This window comes from Rousettus aegyptiacus, unplaced genomic scaffold (assembly GCF_014176215.1).
Source record: "Rousettus aegyptiacus isolate mRouAeg1 unplaced genomic scaffold, mRouAeg1.p scaffold_m13_p_2, whole genome shotgun sequence".
NCBI classification, from domain to species: Eukaryota; Metazoa; Chordata; class Mammalia; order Chiroptera; family Pteropodidae; genus Rousettus; species Rousettus aegyptiacus.
In genome coordinates, this window is record NW_023416295.1 from 90016298 (window position 1) to 90040052 (window position 23755).

General features: G+C 46.8%; 1 protein-coding gene across 2 annotated transcripts; it reads left to right on the plus strand.

Moving 5' to 3' along the window:
* The first annotated feature begins 1529 nt into the window (after positions 1-1529).
* On the plus strand, positions 1530-11653 carry PROC (protein C, inactivator of coagulation factors Va and VIIIa). Of its 2 annotated transcripts, none has more exons than XM_016157094.2 (9): positions 1530-1634; positions 2955-3045; positions 4301-4467; positions 5968-5992; positions 6116-6253; positions 6427-6561; positions 8565-8704; positions 9535-9652; positions 10984-11653. In XM_016157094.2, the coding sequence occupies exons 2-9, from the start codon at positions 2976-2978 to the stop codon at positions 11559-11561; spliced, it is 1371 nt and encodes a 456-aa protein (XP_016012580.1). In that variant the 5' UTR covers positions 1530-1634; positions 2955-2975; the 3' UTR covers positions 11562-11653. The 2 variants fall into 2 exon arrangements, with proteins under 2 accessions (XP_016012580.1, XP_016012579.1); XM_016157093.2 differs by having other exon boundaries at positions 1546-1634; positions 2959-3045.
* The last annotated feature ends 12102 nt before the right edge of the window (positions 11654-23755 follow it).

Consider the following 23755-nt stretch of genomic DNA (forward strand, 5'->3'; position numbering starts at 1 on the left):
CAACTCATCTCCAATACCTCCCCCACTGTTCATATCCTGTGCCTCCTGCTCCCTCCCCATCTGAGGGTGGTTTCTCTGTTATCTGCCCTCTGATGTCCATCCTGAAGCTATACCTCCTCCAGGCAGCCTTCCTTGGCCACCCCAGCTTGTGTTCATTTCCCTCTCCTTCAAGTCCCATAAGCATCACCATCTGTACCTGCCACCTGGCCTCTGCACCAGGGGTCTGTCTTGTTAGATTTTCACCCTGTTGCTCTTGTTTTCTCAAGTCGTGTGGCCAGTATGAGGACCTTGTACCTCCAACAGCCCAAGCATGGTGCATTACCTCAGTAGGAAGAACACAAGCTGCTCCAGCCAATTTAAGGAAACTTAAGAAAAGAAAGGATTTTCTAGGAGGGTAGGGGGACCTTCATGAACCCAAAGCAAGGATGTGACTCACTCATCATGAGGTAGGAGACTGCCTCGCTGCTCCCTCAAACTCTCCTGATCTCCGTGGCTTCCTGCTCAGCCTCTCTGCAGGTCTGTACCTTCCTCAGACTTAGATTCAAAACCTTCTGAGTACTGTCCTCCCAGTGGAATGAAGGCTCTGAGGCTTTACTCTTGGGGCCTGGGGTATGGAATCTGATTGAAACCTGGGTCCAGTGACTTTCCCATGCAGTCAGTCACCAGAAGCAGCAGCATGGGGTCACATGACCCATGCAGGAGCTGGGACTCTGAAGAGTGGCCAAGTCCTCCAAGAAGGGTGCAGGTGAGCGTGCATCTCCAGACAGCAGGTACCAGTGAATACTGACAGACTGCAGGGCCAAGGCAAAAGCTCCCAGTCAGAGCCTGTACTTCTGCTCTTCTTTCCAGCATCCCAGCCACAACTGACTTCAGCCTTTCTGACATCTTGTTTACTTTTCTCACTTGTTCACAAAGGTGGCCAGGAGGTGCCAGGAGGACCCGGAGTTCTAATTCAGGCTTGCCACCTAGCAGCTCAGTGAATTTAAGCAAGTAACAAAAGATTTCTGAGTGTCCTCATAAGCAAAATAGAAGTTCTAGGAACAGCCATATACAGTTGTCGGGGGAGATATAGGAGTGACTGGAGCTGAGGGTCTAGAGAGTGTCCAGCATCCATATGGTAGCAACCCTGAGAGGTATTTCATTTTACATCACAAAAATCAGAAATGCCACTATGTAACTGGCCGTGTTTCTTTTCTTTTATACTGACACAAAAAATAAGCATATTTTATAATAATGGCATCCTAGACTTGGTGAAATATGGAATCATTACCAACTGTGCTGATCTGGGGCAAACTGCAATATCTCTGGGTAAAAATGTTCCATCTGAAAAGTGCAAGCAGTGTCCCTCATTCAGCCAGCCACTATGAGGCTAAAAAGAGATCACATCTGTATACAGTTTTGACAGTGTTCATCCCTCATCTCCCTTCCTCTTGGATGGCACCATTGCAGGAGCAAGAAAGGCTTTGGGCAACCCGAGCCATCCTGAGCTAGGAACTCATTTGTTTATCTGTAAAGAGGGAGGCCTCAGCACTGAGCGCCAAGCAAGCAAATATTTGCAGTTATGGATTAACTTGAGTTCCAGGCTGTCATGGCGGCAGAAGGGCGACTTTTCAGTTTCTCCACTGCCCACCGCAGTAAGTCCCCTTCCAGGCAGGTCTGTGAGGTGGGCCAGAGGAGGGCTAAGCCAGGGTGAAGGCTAGATCCTTCAGGGTTTGAGAGGCTAGCTGGGGCTTGGGGTGAAGGGAAATTGAGGCTCTGCTACCACCCAGGCCAAGGCACTGATTGGCACTCCTTCAGCCTGGGTGCCGCAGTTCCAAGGGGCTTTCTTTCCAGACTTTGAGGCAAGTGGGAGTTGGCTGAGGACCTCCAGGGCCTAGGGCCATTACCAGAGGCAGCTTAGAGCCTGGGACCCTCCATTCTTCCCTCTCTACTCCACCTTTAAATCTGGGGCCTCTGGTTTAAACGATTATCAGAAACAGCTTCCAAGTCAGTAACGGTGGGGAGTGAGGTCAGATGAGGGTGCAGATGGGGCAGGCAGGCCTTCGCACTCAGTCTCAGAGGCAGTGGAAGGCTCTTGTGGGGTACCCAGTATTTTGGGGAAGGAGTTAAGTTTCCTAGGCCTGGAGCCACGTAGGCCTGGGCTTGAGTCTGAGCTCTGCTACCTTCTAGTTATGGGTTTTTAATAAGCGACTTCATAGCTCTGAGGCTCAATTTCCCCCTCCATGAAATAGGGTGACAATATCAAACCCACTATATCTTAGGTGGCTGTGAGCCTTAACTGAGATAATAATAGTTAATGTTTACTGAGCATGTGCTATGTGCAAACTGTATTTTAAGAGCTTTTTGTGGATTAACTTATTTAATTCTCACAATAACCATATAAAGCAGAAGTACAATTTTTCTATCCATTTTTCAAATGACAAAAATGAGGCATGAGTAGTTAGGTCTCTTGCCTCAGTGTTGCTGTCCTAGAGCTGGGATTTGCACTAAGCGGTCTGATTTGGTGGCCTGCCCTCTGAACCATGTACAAATTGCCTGAAAGACACCATAAATGTCTAATAAATGTTAGCTATTACTCATGGCCTGCCCAGTAGATCAGCAAAGGCACTGCCCCCAACACTGAGCACAGGATGGGGAGGACATGAACTTTCTGGGCACACTTGCCATGGCCCTTCTCTGCCAAGTCCCCTTTGATCTTCACCAGGGACTCCATGCCCTTTTTACTTTCTCTCTTCTCCCTTCAGACTCAGTAGAGGTGGTGTGACCTTAGCCCCAAATGGAGAAGGAGAACGAGGTGCCAGGTGGCTGTCTGCTTAGTGGACAGGGATCCCCAATCCTAGCTTTTGCCCTGACAATCAGCACACATGGGAGGCCCTTTTGTTTGGCTCCTGTCTGGGGGGTGGCAGGCAGAGCAGGGCTGGTGGGGCTGCCGAAAGCTCAGAAACCCTTCTCAGACAGGTGTCAGCAACTCCGGAATGTGGCCGCTGACAAGCCTCTTACTGTTCCTGACCATCTGGGGAATTTCCAGCACACCAGTTAATCCTGGTAAGGCCACTCCCCTTCTCCCTGCCCCCCCAGGACCCCAGGGGCGGGGGGCGGGGGGCCTTCACACCTTCCACTACATCCTCAGAACCTCAGGGTGAGAGGCAGGCTGAGTTAGCTGTTGGGACACAGCAGCAGCCTCCCTGGCTGGAGGGCAGATGCTGTATTAATGGCAGGGAACCCGGGGTCATGGGAATCGCATTCTCCTCTACCCTGGGGAGTGTGTCACAGAAACCCCTGGACCTTCCAGCTCTACCTGTTACTCCCTCAACTGTGAAAGCCCCAGGCCCAAGCCAGGCCACACCAGAGCCACACAGCCCCAAATGGCTTGTCCTTCTAAAACTCTGCCCCAACTCCTCTCCTGGCTCCCGCAGCTAACGGGAAGAGGCAGGATGCTGGGGAGGCCTGCAGAAAGAATGAGCTACCCAGTTTATTCTACAGCCCCTACCTGTTCTAGAGCCACACCAGGCCGTTCCTTGTATTTAAGGCTGATCTGAAGCTGCTTCTCTGCTGGGGTTCCCTTCCCTCTTCCCTGCCAGCTCTCACCTGTGGTCCACTTGGTTCAACTGTCCAGACTCAATTCAGACATATCCTCCTTTCCTGGCCCTTGCATCTGCCCTCCAGCTTCTATTCCACACTCCCTTGACTTGATTCCTCTATCCCAGCTGTCACCCTGTACCCAGGATAGACACCTCTCAGAGCCCAGGAGACATGTGGCTATATTCACTGGGTGACAGGTCTGCTATCTTCCAGGTGTGTCTGCCCAAGGGGAGGAACGTGGGAAATGCTGGATGAGTGGAAAGGTCATGGAGGGGAGGGGAGAGAGAAGCAAAGGATGGTGTCAAGATGGGGTTGCATAGGTGTATTCAGAGAACCACGAGACTGATTTAACTTTGATAACAACAGTACATAGTATGCGACATTGGGTGCTCATTTGTGCCAGGTATTAGACTGTTTCACTTAAAACGATAAAACGTCCTCATTTTGGATGAATAAACTAAGGTTTAGAGATGTAAAGACACTGGGTCAAGGTCACACGGAGGTCGGGTTGGGGTTCAAAAGGAGGTCCAAACGGTTGAGTCTCCTATGGGCCAGTGGGGAGCCACCTCTTCTAGTGCAGGAAGAAAGCAGAGGAGAGGGGAGAGAATTGTGACCTGGAATTATAACTACCTCCTGGGCTGGCCCCACTTTGACACACCACCCCCCCCCCCATGTCAGGCCCTTTCAGCAGAGTGAGCTTGCCCTCCCCCCACTCCAGGCTCAGTGTTCTCCAGCAGTAAGCAGGCCCACCAGGTGCTCCGGATCCACAAACGTGCCAACTCCTTCCTAGAGGAGCTCCGGCCTGGCAGCCTGGAGCGGGAGTGCATGGAGGAGGTCTGTGACTTAGAGGAGGCCCAGGAGATCTTCCAAAATGCGGATGACACAGTAAGGTCACCTGGCTGGGTCCAGAGGGGGAGGTCGAGGGGTGGGGTGGTGGCTGGCTGGGGCTCAGAGGAGCAGGCCAGGGCTGACCACTGAGGCTCTCTTGGGAATCCGGAGGTGCAGTGGGTGCAGCTTGGAACTGGGTGAGTGGAACAAATAGATACTGGCTCTATAGTTTTGGTCTGGGCACTGCAAGAAACATAGCTCTGTGATAAACTCCAGGAGAGGAGAGTTTGGGGAAGCCTTCAGCTGAGGTGCCCACTCAACCCCATTGCAGATAGTGCCGTCCACACTCCACCTGCAGCTAGTAGCCACCTCTGCCCTGCTCCCCATTCTCTCTCTCTCTCTCTCTCTCTCTCTCTCTGACCAAAAGGCCACCATCCCTGCTTCCACCCATGAACCTACTGATTAGGGTGTATGACCGCACTCCCTTGGTGTCTGTTCACATACAGTCGTTCTATGCCTCAGTTTATATTCTCAAGGGGCAAAATCTGCTTGCTCACAGGATCTGAGGAAACAGTTTATGTCCTCTTTGGCCCCCAAGCCCTGTGATGGTGGCCCGAAGATGGAAGTGTCTTGATAAGAGAGCTAGGTTTCTGATGCAAGGCTCAGACTTCCTCCATCCCCAAGGCTCACCTCTGGGCTACTAGGACCTGGGAGTTGTGCCACCACCGGCGGTCCCCCTCATGTTGTAGGGCTGCACTTCCTGTTCAGGATTTTCCAGACTGAGGGGGAACTCTGGTCTTCTGGCCTCAGCTACTACCTCCTTGACTAGATCCCCACTAGACCCCCACTGCCCTTTCCCCCAAATGGTCTCCTCAGAAGACGCCAAAAAGATATTCTGCAGGTGCAGTTGAGCACATCACATTCCTTCTATGGCTCACCCACCTCACCCCTAAGTCTCTGGGCCAGCAGGGCAGAGCCAATGCTGCAGAGGGCGAGATGGATAGTGTAGGCATCAAGTAGTAAGTCTCAGACCAGCAGCAGCAGCAGCAGCAGCAGGAGGTTCGAAAAGCAGACTGCTGCCCCAGACCTTCTGAACCAGCCACTCTGCGTCTCACTGATGAGATCCTAGCACTTGCTCCACTTTGGGAATGCTGGCTTAGGGAAAGAGCAGTGCAGGAGAGGTCCAGAGAAGCGGCGGGAAGTGCCGGTCGAGAAGGAGGAGAGCAGCCGGGCGGGGGGACTTGGGTCCCTTGCATTGCAGAGGCTGTTCTCGTAGCAGACAGTCGAGGGAGCGGGGTCCAGCTGCTGGGGGCGGGGGAGTGTTGCTCATGGGATGTGCGGCGGAGATGCCAACATGGGGCAAGGAGGAGCTGGCCTTAGTCAGGGTGCAGTTGCACCAGCAGCTGGTGAAAGAAAAGCAGGGGTGACCCCTGTTAGGAAGCCCTTCCCTCTCCTGCCCCCTTAGAGGCTGCCCGACCCCACCTGGGCCAGACTCAGGAGGGGCCCCGTATACACACATGTGCCGACAGCGCCTGACGAGGCCTCTTCTCTCCACAGCTGGCCTTCTGGTCCAAGTACTTCGGTGAGTGCTCTCCAGACTCCTTGCTGCGGTGCCCGCGGCCCCTCCTCCTTGAGGTATCTGGGCGGCTGTGGGGACGGGGAGGAGGCTGGCGCCCCGATGACAACTCCGAAACCCATGTGGCAGACGGCGACCAGTGCGAGGTCCGGCCCCCGGAGCACCCGTGCGACAGTGCGTGCTGCGGCCACGGCACGTGCATCGACGGCATCGGAGGCTTTCGCTGCGACTGCGGCCGGGGCTGGGAGGGCCGCTTCTGCCTGCACGGTGAGGCGCGGACCTGGCCGGGCAGCGCGCCGAGCGCGGGAGAGCCGCGGGGGGGCCGGGGGTGCGGCGAGGGGCGGAGGCGGGCGTCGGGGCCCCTCGCGGCGAGCGGCGGGGCCCGGCGCGCGGTGCCACCGCGTCCCCTCCGCGCGCTCCTCCTGTGCTCTTCTGCCCAGAGGTGCGCTTCTCCAACTGCTCGGTGGACAACGGCGGCTGCGCGCACTACTGCCTGGAGGAGGGGGGCGCGCGCCGCTGCAGCTGCGCGCCCGGCTACCAGCTGGGGGATGACCACCAGCAGTGCGAGCCCAGAGGTGAGTCCGCCGACCGTGCGCGGCGGCGGGGCACAGGGCGGCTCTGGGGTGCGAGCGAGGAACAGCACTGAGTTCTAGTGAAGGGCGACGCACCTCCCCAATTCGGGTGCGACCGTAGCGTAGTCAGCCCATGAAAAGAGAGGGTGCCCTTTGCCGGCTTCCTGCCTGCTCTTTTACTTGCCTGCCCGCACACCTCCAGGTGCTCCTGCTCACCTTGCGGACAGCTCCTGGAGCATGAGCCCTTAGGTAGCTCATCTTCCATACTCTGAGCCCACATGAGGGGCCAGGCCTCCGGCATCTTCCTCCATCTATCTTGGATGGCTTGATTTTCTTAAGACACTGTCCAGCCCAGCATCTCGTTTCCCCCTTTCCTTCTGGCTTCTCTGAGGAGAGACAAGAACCATGATTCTGCCTTCCTCCCTGTTTTCCTTTGTAAACATTTTAATTTTTGTCAAATTTATATACGTACAAAGAAGTCAGAGTTTTACAACTCTTACAATGAATGTAAGCAGATTGTTCCTCACTGCGTGTCTTTTTTTCATTCGTTGTATAGAGTCTTTGGTGGACCCTTTGGATGTGGAAATTCATATCTTCTACCTCTAGGAACATTTCTTCAGTTATTTCTTTGATAATCTTCCCTCTACTTTCTCTGTTTCTGGACCTCTTATTATTCAGATCTCTTTCCTCTCGATTGATCTATTTTACTCTCTTCTGTTTTCCAATCTCTTTGACTCTGTTATTCTTTCTGGGAACTTTCCACAACTTTATAGTCTAATCCATTTACTGCAAAAAAAAAAAAAAGTTCTAACTTTGTATTTTGAAATAATTAGAATTCATAGGGAGTCACGAAGAAATGCCTGCACCTGGTGGCCTGTGGGCTTTTCTGCAAGGCCATCTGTAGACCCAGACCACAGGCAGAACTCCCAATGCCCAGACCCTGAAGTCATCACTTTACACAGTTTCCTAGAGGAACCCAGGCTCGTGCTCTGGCAGTGCCAGCTTGGCTTCCTGCTCCTCAGAGCAGGGTGTGGAGGGTAGCTGGTGTCTGCCCAGTCTGCGGATGTCTGCGTGACTCCTGGTCAGCCCTGTACATCGCTTTTCCTGTTGTGCTGCCTGGAGTCTTCAGGTCATAGCCTCTGGTTTAACCTCTGCGGAGAACACCCCTAGGGTCTTCTGCAGTGGTGAGAGAGGAGAGTCAAGTCACTGATGAGGGGTCAGGACAGAGGTCTAGGGCACTAGCAGTTTGTCTTATAAACTCTCAACATTCTTGCCTACAGTCCCACCTGCATTTCACCCTTCAGAAGCACCGAGCCTTCCAGGGGTTCTGTGGTACAAAACAGTCTGTATCCGGCATTCCCTATTACTGACCAAGGTTTTTCTCGGCCATCTGCTGTGCAGCTTCTGGAATTTAGTTGCTTGTCTCATCTCCATTCAATTTCACCATTCGATTCCCCTGCTGATGGTTACCCATTGTCTTACCATAAATCTAAATCTCAGCCTAGCTGAATGGCCCATCCCAAGCAAACCTTGGCAGACCTTCCAGCCCTCAGTTCTCTGTCAGGTGCTTGTTCCTCTTGACAGAGGACCTCACAATCTTGTTCAGAGCAACTCTGGGGCTCTCCAAGAATGCCCACCTCCTCTTCTCCATAATTTATAACCTCTGTTAGGAGTTGGCAGCATCCAAGCATAAGGCCTTACTTATGTATCTCAGAGATTGCTCCCAAGAGCCCTCAGGAATACTGAATTCTGAGAAGTTAACAATCTACCTGAGGACACACAGCTAGATAGTGATGCTGTTTAGTCTGACTCTTGCCATCAGCTGGCACCGTTTGTTGACTGCCTAACCCAAGGGGATTTGTAGGTTAATATATTTGCCTAAGCATCATTTATCCCTTTAACCCAACAGTTCAATAAACTGACCTGCAGGCAGGAGGTGGGCAAAGATGGGAGGGCAGTGTGAGGAACAGTGCCTGGCAGGCCCTCACTGTCTCCCCCACCTTCAGTGAAATTCCCTTGTGGGAAGCTATGGAACCCAAAGGAGAAGAAGGGCAAGATCTTGAAATGTTGCACAGACCAAGCAGACAAAGTAGATCCACGGCTCATCAACGGGAAGACAACTCTCCAAGGAGACAGCCCCTGGCAGGTGAGAGGAGGGGTAAGCTCACAATAGGGAGATTTTTGCTTGGAGGGGTGCAGGGGTGGTGAGTGCTAAGGGGAAGGGGTGTTTTAGGGAAAAATGGAGGGAAGAACAGCCAGGGAAGAATGGGGTGGGGGATATACAGGAAGGAGAGTTCCAGTTTAAAAAAAGAGCTGGAAAGATAATGTTCTGCTGGTCAGATATTAGGCAGAGGCCCTGCTGATGCAGAGGTGTTTTATGTGGGAGAGAGCTGGGAGGGACCACTGACTCTAGCCTCTCCAACTCTAGCCTCTCCTGGGAACTAACACTTATTTGGTCCCCCTCTCTGCCAGGCACTGGTTTATAGAACTCACTAAGCGGTGTATTGGCAGGCCTTTGAGAGCTCACGGATCTGGGAGGGTCAGCCCCTAACCACACTGCAGCTGAAAGGGACCAGGGCCAGAAGGCCAGCAGGATGGTATGAGAGAACCTGAGAGGGTCCCCCAAGGCAGCCTGGGGGCCTCAAAGGCTTTTCACAGGACTCGGGGTACAGTCTGAGCCCCCAGTGATGAGAAGAACTCTCTGGATGATGTTGAAGAAGACAATAGGAACAGCATGGGCAAAGGCAGGGAGAAGCCCTGAAATAGGCCAACTCTGTAAACTGTGCAGAAATAGGAAATGCCATAAAAGGGCCAGAAGTCCATGCCCACAGGGTCAGGGAACCCAGGAAAGACCTACCTATGCTTCCAGTGCCTCAGGTTTGAGAACCGTGTCGGGGGCTATGCTGAGACTCAGGGACCTTGACTTGACGTTGTCAGAAGGTGGTGCTGTGATGTCACTACCCAACCCTATTCCAGGTGATCCTACTGGACTCCAAGAAGAAGCTGGCCTGTGGGGCAGTGCTCATTCATGCCTCCTGGGTGCTGACAGCTGCTCACTGCATGGAGGACTACAAGAAGCTCACCGTCAGGCTCGGTGCGGGCTGGAGCCGTGCAGGAAGGGGCCGCCAGTGGCCTCAGGGAGGGATGGCACCAGATGGGTGCACCAGGTTTGGGGACTCTTTCCTTGGGGATTCTTGAGCAAGAGGCTATTTGAGCTCCACAGAAAGGGGTAGAGACCTATTTGCTTCCACCCTGCCACTCCCATGGTGGGATTTTAGTCACAGTGACACCTGGTATTTTGCAGGTAGGGGATTCTCTGGTACCCTCTTTAACTCTGAGCCTAGGTGCTTCTACATACATGTTTGCAAATGAGGGAGGTTAAATACATTCTTACATCTTTACCCCTACTCCTGTGCATTGGACAGTGTTTGTGGATCTCCAAAACCCTCTGGTGCAGAGACCCACAGGGCACCCACATGGCCTGTCCTCAGGGGCATTCTTCACACAGATCGTTGGGAAGGGAACTGTGGAGCAGGGCCTTGGCATCTGCTGCAGCAATGGGCTGCTTCCGCACAGTTTGGGGATCCCCAAGCTTAGGCCCCACTCTATACCAATTTCTGGAGGGGGCTCTCACTCCGTTCTTAATACAAGAAAGAAGGAAAAGATGTATTGAGAATGACATGAGTCACATTTCCTATAACTATCTGCAGCACCAACCAATGGCCAGTGGCCGCTAGTGGGGCCCTGTTTGGAATTTCCAGGTGCCTCCCAACCCACCAGGAACCATCAGCCTTGCCTGAGAGGACCTTGTCTCTTGTGTGTGATCCAAATCTTTCTTCTATGCAGAGCGTGGATCCTGTTGATCCTCCTCTCTGGGTCATACTCTTCCTGCTCTGCCTCTACCATGGCATGTCCCTGCCTTGTGCTCAGGCCGGGCACTGCTAGCCACGTCTCTGTTGGCAGGAGAGTCTTGTCTCTCCAGCTGTAGCTGCCATATATATATATTCTCTTTGATGTATGTGTGTGTATGTGTGTGTGTGTGTATGAATATATATATATATATATATATATATATATATATATATATATATATATATATTCTCTTTGTGGCTCTGCTCTGTGTCCCAGGTTTCCAGGGGGCCTTGGGTTTCCCTGCCTACTGCTCACTCACCTCCCTGACACTACTTCATCTCTGAGTGAGTCCTAAATTCAGAGCAGCATTCTGCCCCTTTAGGATTGACCTTCATGGGCCATTACCTTTAATAGGGATCTAAAGTGCAGACATGTGGCCCATGATGGTGCCTGGGATGCATGCTGACCACACCGGCTGTGGACCCATTGCCTGCCCTCCACCAGGGCCTGTATGAGCACAGTCATTGTGTCAGCCTCCCCCAGACCCACTCTGACAGCCCCTCTGCCCTGCAGGGGAGTATGACCTGCGGCGCAGGGAGAAGTGGGAGGTGGACCTGGACATCAAGGAGGTCCTCATGCATCCCAACTACAGCAAGAGTACCAATGACAATGATATTGCACTGCTCCGCCTGGCCCGGCCTGCCACCTTCTCACAGACCATTGTGCCCATCTGCCTCCCAGACAGTGGCCTCTCCGAGCGTGAGCTCACCAAGGCTGGCCAGGAGACAGTGGTGACAGGCTGGGGCTATCACAGTGAGACCAGGAGAAACCGCACCTTCGTCCTCAACTTCATCAAGATTCCTGTGGCCCCTCGCAATGAGTGTGTCCAGGCCATGCAGAGCAGGGTCTCTGAGAACATGCTGTGCGCAGGCATCCTTGGGGACCCTCGGGATGCCTGCGAAGGTGACAGTGGGGGACCCATGGTCGCCTCCTTCCGCGGCACTTGGTTCCTCGTGGGCCTGGTGAGCTGGGGTGAGGGCTGTGGGCGCCTCCACAACTATGGCATTTATACCAAAGTTGACCGCTACCTTGACTGGATCCATAGCCACATTGGAGCTGAGAAGGCCTCCCTTGAGAGCCAGGCACCATAGCATCCTTCCCACTGTGTCTGGACCCTTAGAATGGGGGCTGGGCTGTTGAATGACAATTTATGTGACATTAAAAGGGGAATGCAACAAGCATATCAACTGCTGTTTTGTCTTTCCATTCCTTTTTTGGGCTGGTCTAGAGCAAATTAATATTTATTGAGCATCTACTGTATGTCCTACACTTTACGAACAGAATCTTATTTAACTTCCACAGCAGCTTTGTGGGATAGGGAGGAGCAGGTCCAAGTTTTGTGGGGTCTGAAGCTGATAACATATGGCAGGGGGAATCTCTTTATGAAAAAGAATTAAAAATGCGACTTTGAAACTGTGAAAGCCTCTCCCAGGGCCTTGGAAGGGGCTTTGTGCAAGTCAGAGATCCCGAAGCAGGAGCTTTACAGGAAACCCACCTCTGGTGGAAGAGATTTTTAACTCATAGTACAGAGGAAGAAACAGGTTCAGGAAAGTTTACATGGTGGTGTCAGGATTCAAATCTAGGATGGCAGCCATTTCAAGCACCTGTGAGCGTGGAGGCCACCACTGACCCTGTGAGAGAAGAAGCCAGAGACCCAGAAGATGTTGGTTCAGCCCAAACAGAGCTCACAGTGCAGTTGGGGAAGCTGTTTAAGAATAATGTTACACAACTATGAATAGCAATAAGAAAAAGGCTCTGTCTTGACTTGAATTTATAAGCATAAATGGGTGAGAGAGAGAAAGAAGTTAGGGTGTACCTGATAATAAAGGGTAGTGGTGAGTCAAATGAGATTAGTATAAAGTCCTAGAACTAGTCTAATTCTCTGTGTGATCTTGAGCAAGTCACTTCCCTTCTCCAGGAGTTAGCAAATGAGGGGATCGAATGAGAGCAGTGGTATACAACCCGGTTGTAAATTTAAATCCCATAGAGAGCTTTTGAAAACATCTATGTCCAGTCTTACCCTCAGATTCTGGTTTAACAGGTTTAGGGTAGGGGACCCAGAAGCTGATCTTTTAAAAATTTCCTCAGTCATTTTAATGTGTGACTGGGGCTGAAAACCACAGGACCAAATGGTCTTTAAAGGCTTTTTATGCTTGGGTAGGTGCTAGTTCTAAGACTCTTGAAACCAATGAGAATGAAGAACAGAGTTTCAGAAAGTACAGCACAAGTCAGTCAACAGTAAAGGGAGCCGTGACTTGCGATTACACACAGCCTGTCAGCACCACAGCTGTTGCTTACGGCTTGTTGGGGACACCAAGACCCATTGAGTTGGTTATCTATATCCAACCATCAGAAGAGAAGTATGCCTGAGATGGGGCCTATGGACCTGGGAAATGAATAGGTAGGACTGCTTTGAAGTGGGAGGAAGCTGGGACCCGGACAGGAACCATCCGATGATTGGGCCACTACACTCGTAGGGGGACATGATGGATTGAGAGAATGACACCGTGCTGGAGGTCTCTGCCCCGTTCAAGACTCTCCAGGTGAGTGTCCTCTCAAGACGGTTAACTAGTGTAGGCCAGATAATTTCTGGCATGACAGCATGAGTACTACTGTTCTGCTTGCCAGTAAAACTAGTAAAAATAATAAAACAAACAAACATTTAAAGTCTCTGAAAATGGTCCTATGGGCAAACAAAATAAGAACAAAAATACAACTTTTAAACCAAAACAAGCAAACCTGATCTGTCCAACAGAAAACAAAGGAGAATAAAAAACAAATAAGCAGCATGCAATCAATTGTATTTCTATACAATAATAATGCATGTGTGGAAATCAAAATTAAAACACAATACTCATTCCAATTGCTTGTAAAAAAATGTTAATGAATCCACTATATTTTTAAAGGTAAATTATATTTTAATAATTATAAAAGTTTTTATTTCATGGACTTTTAAAAATTTTTCATATTAGTTTTAGGTATATATTACATTAATTAGACATTTATATAGTTTATGAAGTGATCCTCCCAATTACTCTAGCACTCAATTACTTTACACATAGCTATTACCACAGTATTGACTATATTCCCTATGCTGTACTGTATGTCCCCATGACTGTTTTGTAACTACTAATTGGTACTTCTTCATTCCTTTACCTTTTCACCCAGGACCTCTAACCTCCTCCTCTCTGGCAATCATCTATTAGTTCTCTGTATTTAGGAGTCTGTTTTAGTTTGTCCATTTCTTTTGTTCCACATTTAAGTGAAATCACATGGTATTTTTCTTTCTCTGACTTAGTTCATTCAGTATAATACCCTCCAGGTACAACCATGTCATTGCAAATGGTAGGGTTTCATTTTTTAATCCTGAGTAAAATTCCATTTTATATATGTACCATAATTTGTTTATCTAATCATCTATTGATGGGCACTTAGGTTGCTTCCATATCATGGCTATTGTGAATAGCACTACAGGGAACATAGGTAGGCATACATAGATATTTATGAATTAATGTTTTGGTTTTCTTTGGATAGACACCCAGAAGCGCAATTACTGGGTCAAAAGGTAGAGTTACCTCCAAAGTGTTTTCCATAGTGGCTGTACCAATTTGTAATTTGCAATGATACTTTTGATAAGGGGTTAGTATCCATAATATATAAAGAACTTATAAAACTCAACAACAATAAAGCAAACAATCCAATTAAAAAATGGGCAGAAGACCTGAATAGGTACTTCTCCAAACAGGAAATACAGATGGCCAACAGACATATGAAAAGATGCTCTAGATCACTAATCATCAGAGAAATGCAAATTAAAACCGCAATGAGCTATCACCTCATTGTCAGAATGGCTATCATCAATAAATAAATTAAAAAAAACAAGTGTTAGTGAGGATGTGGAGAAAAGGGAACTCACTTATTTTTGGTAGAATTGCAAATTGGGACAGCCACTATGGAAAACACTTTGGAGGTAACTCAAAACATTACAAATGGATCTATCTTTTGACCCAGCAATTGCACTTCTGGGTATTTATCCAAAGAAACCAAAACACTAATTTGTAAATATTTACACATGCTTATCTATATTCACTGCAGTGCTATTCACAATACCCATGATATGGAAGCAACCTAAGTGCCCATCAATAGATGATTAGATAAACAAGTTATGGTACATATATACAATGGAATTTTACTCAGCCATTAAAAAAATGAAATCCTGCCATTGTCAATGACATGGATTAACCTAGAGATTATTATGCTGAGTGAAATAAATCAGAGAAAGATAAATATCATATAATTTCACTCAAATGCAGAATCTAAGGAACAAAAAGAACAAACTAATCATAAACAGACTTCCGGAGGGGAAGGGGTTGGGGGCTGGGGAAAAGGGGTAAAGAGTTAAAGAAGCACAAATTAGTAGTTGATAGATGGTCATGGGGATGGGGAGTGTGGCATAGGGAATGTAGTCAGCAATAATGTAATGGCTATGTGTAGAACAGATGAATGATAAGAGTAATTGGTGAGGGAGGGAGGTCATTTCATAAACTATACAAATGTCTAACCAATGTACTGTATACTTAAAACTAATAAAAAAAACAGCAGAGATTGTCAGATTGGATGAAAAGTAAGGCTCAAATCTATATTGCATACAAGAAAACTACTTTAAACATAAAGAAATAAGGAGAGTAGAAGTAAAAGGATGGAAAGCAAAAAGTATAATTGTGGATGTGTCTATTTCCTTCTTCAGTTTAATTTAGTTCAACTCTTGTCTCTTAATATTTGGTAGAACAAGTAGAATAAAATCAACAGGTACAGAAAACTAGAACAACACTACCAACCTCCTTGACCTACTTGACATTTGTAGAGCACTCCTCCAACAACAGCAAAATATACATTGTAGTCAAGTGTACACAGACATTTATGAAAATAGACCCTATTCCAGAACATAAAACAACTCAATAAATGTAAAATTATTCATGCCATACCAAGTATGTTCTCTGACTACAATGGAATTAAATTATAAATCAACAACAAAAAAGGTATGTGGGAAGTTTCCAGGTTTTGGAACCTAGATAACACTCTTCCAAATAACATCTGAATCAAAAAAAAAAAAAAATTCAAAGGGAAGTCAGAAAGTATTTTGAATTAAATGAAATGAAAGCACAATATATCAGTATTTGTCAGGTGCAGCTAAGGCAGTGTTTTTATAACACTAAAAACCATTATATTACAAAAGAAGAAAGGTCTCAAATCTATGATTGCTGTTTCAACTTCCACTTAAGAAACTAGATAGAAAAAGAGTAAGTGAAATACAAATTAAGCAGAATAAAAGAAATAATCAAGTAGAAACCACTAAAATAGAAAACAGAAAAACAATGAAGAAAAATAATAGATCCAAAAACTGGTTTGGGGAAGATTGAAAAAACTGGTAAATGTATAGGCAGCCTGTAGTGTTTGAGGAATTTTGGGGGATATCACAGAACAAGATACGACCACAAGATATGACAGTGGCATACAAAGAGCTTTACTTGGGCACCTTGGACAGGTTGCTGTGGGGATGTCCTTCATAGTAGACCATCCACTCAGAAGGGAGGAGGGCAAGGGAACTTTCAGGGAGAGGGAGATCATACGTGTCTAGGTAGTGTTACTCAGCCACATGTTTGGGAGTCTCCGAAATACAGAGCGCTGAAGAGCAAGCAGCAGTAGCTTGGGATCTTTTATAGTTACTTGGTTTTTAAAAACCTCTAGCTAGCAGATGTTGGGTGTAGTTTTCTGTGGCAATGCAGGCAGGCTCGAAATGGCTAAAAGTCTGTTTATTTGAGTTACTTTTAAACAATTGGATGTTTAAACTTTGGGTTTCACACCAGTGGGCTTTTGAACTTAAAGGTCCCAGGCTGCTATGAAGAAGTAAACATAGGGCCAATATAAAGAGGCTACCTCTGGCTCATAATATAACAATCTATCCCCTAGGCCCATGTTCTTTTATAATTTAAGTTGTAATATATTAATTCAAAATGCCTGAGTTTGGATTCAGCAACAAGGAATTTTAAAGACACAGAATCCTATTAGGGTAAAAACTAGGATTTCAAAGTCTGTTTGTAGGCCCATCTTTCAGGAAAATAGATCAGAAAAGGAGAAGATTTTGACATGTTCAATTTGCTTAGTCGGTAGTGTTATTATGGCCCCTTTGATGGACGTCCCTGGCATTCTTTAAAACATTTAGCAAGGTATATTAAATGTGCAGGCTTCACTCCTTTCAGCACCCAGTAAATAAGCTGGGGTTATGTGGTGATCCACCAATGGATGTGTAGTTGACATTGGCAAGGACGGAAACTTCTCAGGTAAGGTAGGGACACTGCAACAGAGCAGAGGTTAAAGTCAGGGGTCATCTGCAGCCAGCAGCAGGGGATCTTCTGTGTATAGTCCAAATGGTATTGCTCAGTCTGGGAGTGATCAGTTTCATCTCCTGGGTGTCAAAAGCAGATCTAGTTTGTTCTTCTGTGCCTTTAGAGAAGCAAAGTACATGGGCAGAAGTCGACAGCGCCTCTTTCTAGATAATGGTGGTGTTTTGCTTAGCTTATGCTGGATGATGAGCAGACACAGGCTGAAGATAGTCTGAGTCTGTGGCTCACGTCAAGTCCTCATCAAGATTGAATGAGAGGTAAATAGGATCAGGATTTTCTATGAACTTGTCCTGCAAGTACTCTCAAAAGCCCTTGTTTTAAAAGCCCATTGTGTCTTTCTGTGTTAGCTACTGCCATAGGACAAAGGGATTGGTGAAAAACCCAAGCAATGTTCATTTGTAATGCCCATTGCAGCATCTGCTTTGTGGTAAAGAGTCCTGATTTGACTGTGTAACCTGTGATGTGCCTAAAGGCAGTGAAAGCTGTTTTGTTAACTCTTCAATCATATTAGCCTTTGCAACCCATTTTTTAACCCCGTGATGGCTAAATGCCCCGACCTGTTATGTGTCCTCCAGGAACAGGGGTAGCGTAGCCCATCCCAGAGTTCTCGGGTCTACCCCTCTTCAGGAAGCTCGCTGCTCTAGTAGCTGGGAGCTCCCTGGCTTTGGCATTGCCATGCGCTTCCTCTGTGTCTTGCTGGGTGCAAGCCGAGCTCTGATGCAGGAAGACAGGAGTTGCGGGGGGCGGGGGGGGGGCGGCGGAGGGAGTAGGAGCCAGTGGATTTCCCCCCATCTCTTCCCCACCCCCACATGTCGTCTCAGTGTAGTGGCATTCTCCAGCCCTGATTATGCTAAAGCCCTGACCAAGTAGCCCATTAGCCCTCAACCAGGGGTTATTAAAAATATTAGCCTTAGGAAAACGTTCGTCAAGGGCATACTCTATTGCTAAGCGTACTGCACCCAGCGCGGCCCATCAAACACGTTGGTCTCTCCTCGTACAGAAGCTGGAGTGTCTGAATGTGGGCGATGGGCCCAGCTATGTGCCATGTGGCTCCTTTATGCCCCATGCTCACTCCACTGGTAGAGACCATTGGCCTTTCTGGTGTCCCATGCCTCTCTGTGGATGGTGGTCCTTAACAGTTGTCCCTTCTGAAGAGCTTGATTACGGGTGTGGAGAGTGGGAAGAGGAGGTGCAGAGCAGTATGCATGCTGGGTCCCACTTGCTTTTTTAAAATGGACCATACATAGTTTTGTATACTCATATAAGAGTAGAAACAGTAATTTACCCTTTAAACTGTTTCCCTTTTAACCACTGGCAGGTTTTACTTTCCAATTAAAAAGTACTAATAACGTAAAAACCACACAAGGGTGACTGGGTGTGGAACCAAGCAGCGCCTCCAAAGGCTGGGTGATCACCCTTCAGTATGGCTGCCACCCACCCTGCTGGATGCACCTCCATGGGTTACAAGAAACACATCGTTTTGGACCCAGAAGGCAATTTTCTTGATTCGTCGGCTACCTCAATCAGCGGATTTGATTCTGAATAACATCACTCTTCTTTGAAACTTGCTCTTTCTTGAAAGAATAAAGTTTCTTATTATTACAGAAATTCAAAGGACTCCAAAGATAATGTCAAGATTTGTTAAATATTTTGAGCAATGGCAAGTGCCCAGTTTTGGAATAAGTATATGCCTTCTCAGGGTGGTGAGAGTCAGCACGATGTGTACCAATATGTGAGTGCTTACCACATGCCAAGCAGTTCTCATGCATGATCTTACTTTCTACTAACAACACCTCTATAAGGTAGGTGCCATCATTATCCCACAGGGACTAATTAGGAAAGCTCCTTATACAAAGTAAAAAAGTGAGCTGGTAGAGCCAGGATTGAGGCCAGGTCTGGTCAAACTCCAGAGCCTGAGCACATACTCTTTATATTACTGAACTGAGGTAAAGGAAATACAAAGCCACATATCAACAAATCCAGTGCTAAATGGAGCTGTTGGATTGAAAACACATAGGTGATTGGAGAATAGTCACAATGAAGTAGCCCCGCCTATTAAGCACCTTCTGTGTCCTGGGGACCGATCTGGGCACTTTCTTCCCCATAACCTCTCTGTGTAGTGGGCTTCAGTGTCCTTCTCAAGGAGGAAGAAACCAAGGCTCAGAGAGGTAAAGTGACTTTTGCTTTCAACCTCATAGCCCATGAGTGGCAGAAAGGGAGAATTAGACTCATAGTCACATGTCCCCATGCACTCTCTCTTGCCACCTCCATTCTTGTTCCCCTTCCTCCACTGTAAGCGATCTCAACCAGTCCCTAAGTGAGATGAAAAGTGCTCACTCCCTTCCTCACTACAATAATGCTGTGGCCTTGTGCCTCCCGAGCTGAGATGTGGTCAGGGGCAAATACGTTCTTCCCAGCTGCCTTTCTAACAACAACCTGGGATACTGCTGACCAAGGAGGAAAACCAAAGGTGGTGAGTGACCAGGGCTCTCCATCTTACCTCGGCCGTCTCCTGGTTTCTCCTGTGTGTAGAATTGCTTTTGTGGACATGGACACGTGACAAAGGTCAACAATCAAGATCCCTACTGACAGCAGACTTTCTGATAGTTACCATTTTGAAGTGAAGGGATCCCACAGGGGCAACAGTTAGGAGCCCCTAGCTGGGTTCTACATTGACACTTAGTACCTAGTGAGGACTATGAGCTGGGGAGAAGGCTGGGCTGAAATGTTTCTGTCTGTACTCATGTTGCCAATTATATTTCATGATTAAGGGAGATCATAGAGGCTGTGACTCCATACAGGGTATGGAAGCCACTAGGAAATGAAAAAACAACAGGGTCAAAGTTTACAGAGAACTCAGCTTGACCAAAAGGGCTTCTAATGTGCTATTTTGATCAGACATTTATTGAAGAAAATGCTGTAAGGAGACTTTGCGTTTCTAGATACATTTTTAAAAAAATTATCTATCTATCTATCTATCTATCTATCTATCTATCTATCTATCTATCTATCTAGATATCTATTTATCTATCTAAGACAAGGCAACCCTTGGTTGACCTCACAGATTGCAAGGACCTTGTCAGCGTACGATCCCTTATTTTTTAATTTTTTACACCTACAGCACCTGTTTTTTCTAGGTGGTCCCCCATCCAAGTACTAACTAGGCCCAACCCTGCTTAGCTTCTGAGATCAGACAGGATCGGTCTTGTTTAGGGTAGCATGGCCATAGACCCAGATACATTTTTTAAAGTAAGAAAAAAGGTTTTAAACTCCCTGAATGTTTTAGATATTATATTTGTCTGATAATGATTTCACAACAAATGATCTGAAAGACATCAGATCAAAGATGTCACTGCTGAGAAGATTCCTAGCATTCACAACTGGTGTTCCCAAGGATTCTACCCCAAGTCTATTTCTTATCTTTCTTGGCAATAACTTAAAGAATTACCTACTGGCTGATATATGCCACCTTTTGACTCTACCCAGAGCTCCAGCCTTAAATATTCAAATCAGTTTTGGGCATCTCCCTTGCTTATGAACCTCAGGTACTTCAAATGGACCTCACTCTTTACTATTTCATTGGACTTTCTCCTATGTGCTCTGTCTTATTAATGGTACCACTGGCTTCCCACTCACCCTGGCCTAGCCTGTTACCTTTCCAACTCTAACAGCCAATTGGAGACCAAGGGCTAGTAATTCTACCTCTAAAGCTCTTTCATATCTGTTGTCTCTCCTTAATTCTCAAGGACTCCATCTCCCATCTGGGCTACTATGACCACATAGTCAATGCCTCTGCTTCAATCATGGAATTCTTTCTTTGGATCAAAGCATATTCAGAATCCTAACACACTAACAAAAGCAAGCTACTCTGGAAGGAGGAAAGGGAAAGGAATCATGAGGCACAGGTATGAAAACCTATGGCCTACAAGTAAGGTACAATCCACCTTAACTCATCTCTCTCCACATGTCTTGGAATTTCTGCAGTATCTTGAATATAAAATATGAAGTTTCAATCCTTGGGATATATTGTTTCTTCGGCTCACAATGTCCTTCCTCACTGTCTGCTCATCACATGGTTAAAGCTTGAGATAAAAAACCAGAAATAACAAAGTGTGACTGTCGGCTCTACCAAGTACTAGCTCTATGACCTTGGTCCTTCTGGAGCCAGTTTCCTCATCCCTAATAAAAAGGCCATATCAGCATTCATGTCATCAAACTATTACAGCTTTAAATAACACTATATTTAAGTTGCTATATTTAGTAGAGAGATGGTACATAGTAAGCACTCAATAAATGTTAACAGTTGTAGTCATCCTCACCTTCCATGAGTCAACTCAACATTTTCCCCTCCATGGAGCTTTCCCTAATCTCTTGTTGTGTCTCCAATGGAACCCAAAACAATGAATTTCTAGTTAGGTTTGCTCATCTGTGTCCCTCCTTATATTGTGACCTAATTAAGGGCAGAAGCTATCTTGTTCATCTTTGTTTCTCTGATATTCAGCAGCATCTGGCACTTGGTAGGCCTCAGTGTTTGTTGAATGAATGAATGAATGAATGAAGAAGTAGGAGCCATTTATTAACCAGCTCTATTGAGTGTGTACTATGTGACAGACACTGTTCTGGTTGCTAGGAAGACATCAGTGAATAAAAAAGGGAGAGTTCCTGCCCTCATGGAGCTCCCATTCTAATGAGAAAGATACACTGAATAAGCAAACAAACAAGTTAGATGGTGCAGAGTGCTTTAGAGGAAAACAAAGCAGAGTAAGAGGTACAAAGCCAGGGGCAGGTATTGTTTTCTCATATAAGTTCAGGAAAGGCCTCACAGATAAGGTGCTTTTGAACAGAGACCTGAAGGAAGCAGGGAGTAAGGTGCATGGATATTGAGGAGACAGGTCAGGGAAGTATAATCCAGACCAAGAGAACAGCCAAGCAAAGACCCTGATTAGAGAAGGTATGGGTACATATGGAAAACAGGAAGCTGGTCAGTGGGTGCTGGAGTGGAGCCAGTGAGAAGAGTGGCATGACATGAGACCAGAGAGGATATAGGGCGGGGAGGGGGGGAGCTATGGGGTCTGTGGAGTATAGATCATGGGCCATGTGGGGATCAATCATTCCTTAATGAAGAGGCAAGCAATACTAATTGATTACTTTCTTGAGCATCTTGAAAATCCTGTCCATTCACCTATTTTAGAATGTAGCAGGAAGGAAAACTTTTCTAGCTTTAATCAGCCATGAGTACAAATGAAGTTGTTTCATATTAATCTCTGAATCTCAAAGTCTTTGAGATCTCATCTGTGCAAATGTAGGAAGTCCACCCCAAGGAAAACCCTTCCCCCCAAGTATTTCTAGGATCCCTAAAGGTGTGCACATAATCCTAAATGGGTTGCCATGGCTAGGCAGGTCAAGCTGTTGTAGCTTCAGCACCAGATGGTTCCACAGATATGCCCCACTGGGGAGATCTGCTCCTGTTACCATCCCTTAGGTGAGTTGGCCAGGAGTTGCAATTTTGGGATTCTGCTATGCCTGGTGGATCCAGGTCACCACTGTGCCTCAATGCCAGAGACCTTTTCTTATGAGGTGAGAACATTTCTTCTGGGTGCATTACACTGTGGCTGTTCCACAGCAAAACTTTTTGGACTCCAATGTTACAGCATCTACTGACACAGCTCTCACTTCACACCTACAGCCCTTTTCTCCCAAAGGAGCAAACCTACCTCCAAGCTGGCTGGGTCCAGACATACCTGGAACTACAGTTTTCCTCCGACACTCTCTGGGCATGCTCTGTCAAGCTGGTACCCCTTTTGCAGTGAATTTTCTCTAGAAGCTTCCATAATCTCTGCAAAAGGGCCTCTGCCTGGGCCACTCCAGCCATTCCTCCTGTTAGTAATCGCACCCATTAAGGAACAAAGTTCAAGAGTTTTCCCTAAGATCATCAGCCCTAACGAAAATAGATGAATGTGACTCCTGACCAAACTATTTACCAGTATGGCTAAATCTCAGCTCCTACCTGGCTGTGACCCACTGAGGTTTTTCATTAGGATATTAGCTTTATTATGTCCTGAGGCTTTCCATTTATTATTCAAAGTGTAACTGCATTTGAGCAGTAACAGTAAAGCCTGGTAAAGAATGGACACAGGTGTTCATTTCAGATGGTACAAGTTTAACAAGGTCCAAGAGCAACTACAGGCTCAACACAAAACTCTAAGGTAATGGTGACTCATTGTCAAACCTAAATAGGGTAATTAACCTAACACCTATTATGCACAAGGACAGTTCTAGTTCCTCTCCCTTTCAGTACAGGAATGAACAGGATAGTCTTTATAATACCACCTATGCTATGAGATTGACTTATAAGGTTTTGCTTTTTTGCTTGAAAATATTTTTACAAGGAAAAATATTGGTTGTTATGAGATCAATTTCATTCTAAATTCCACTCTGTGGTTAATATGATTATGCTGAAATACTACCGTACTTGACTGCTTTATTTCATATTGAACAACATTATTTTTCAAAAAACCTTTAAATGGCTTTACCTACCTCATGGTTTTCTCTTTAACTTCCTTAATAAAAAAAAGAATACCAATAATTAGGAATGAAGAGAAAATAAAGGCCAAAAAATAAAAAATCTGAACAATAAAAGCTATCATATATTCCTTATGGAATAGATCCAACTGATAAGGTGGCCAGGAAAGCACACAGGTTCTGCGATCAGGAGACCCGTGCTTGAATTCTGGCTCTGCCACATCTTGTTCTCTTTGTGCCATTCTCCTCATCTGTAAAACAGAGATAATATCGTCTCATAGAATTAAGTACAATCTACGTCAAAATGTTAAGTGCTGTTGTTAGTTTAGCTCAACAAGCTGAACAAAGAAAATCATACA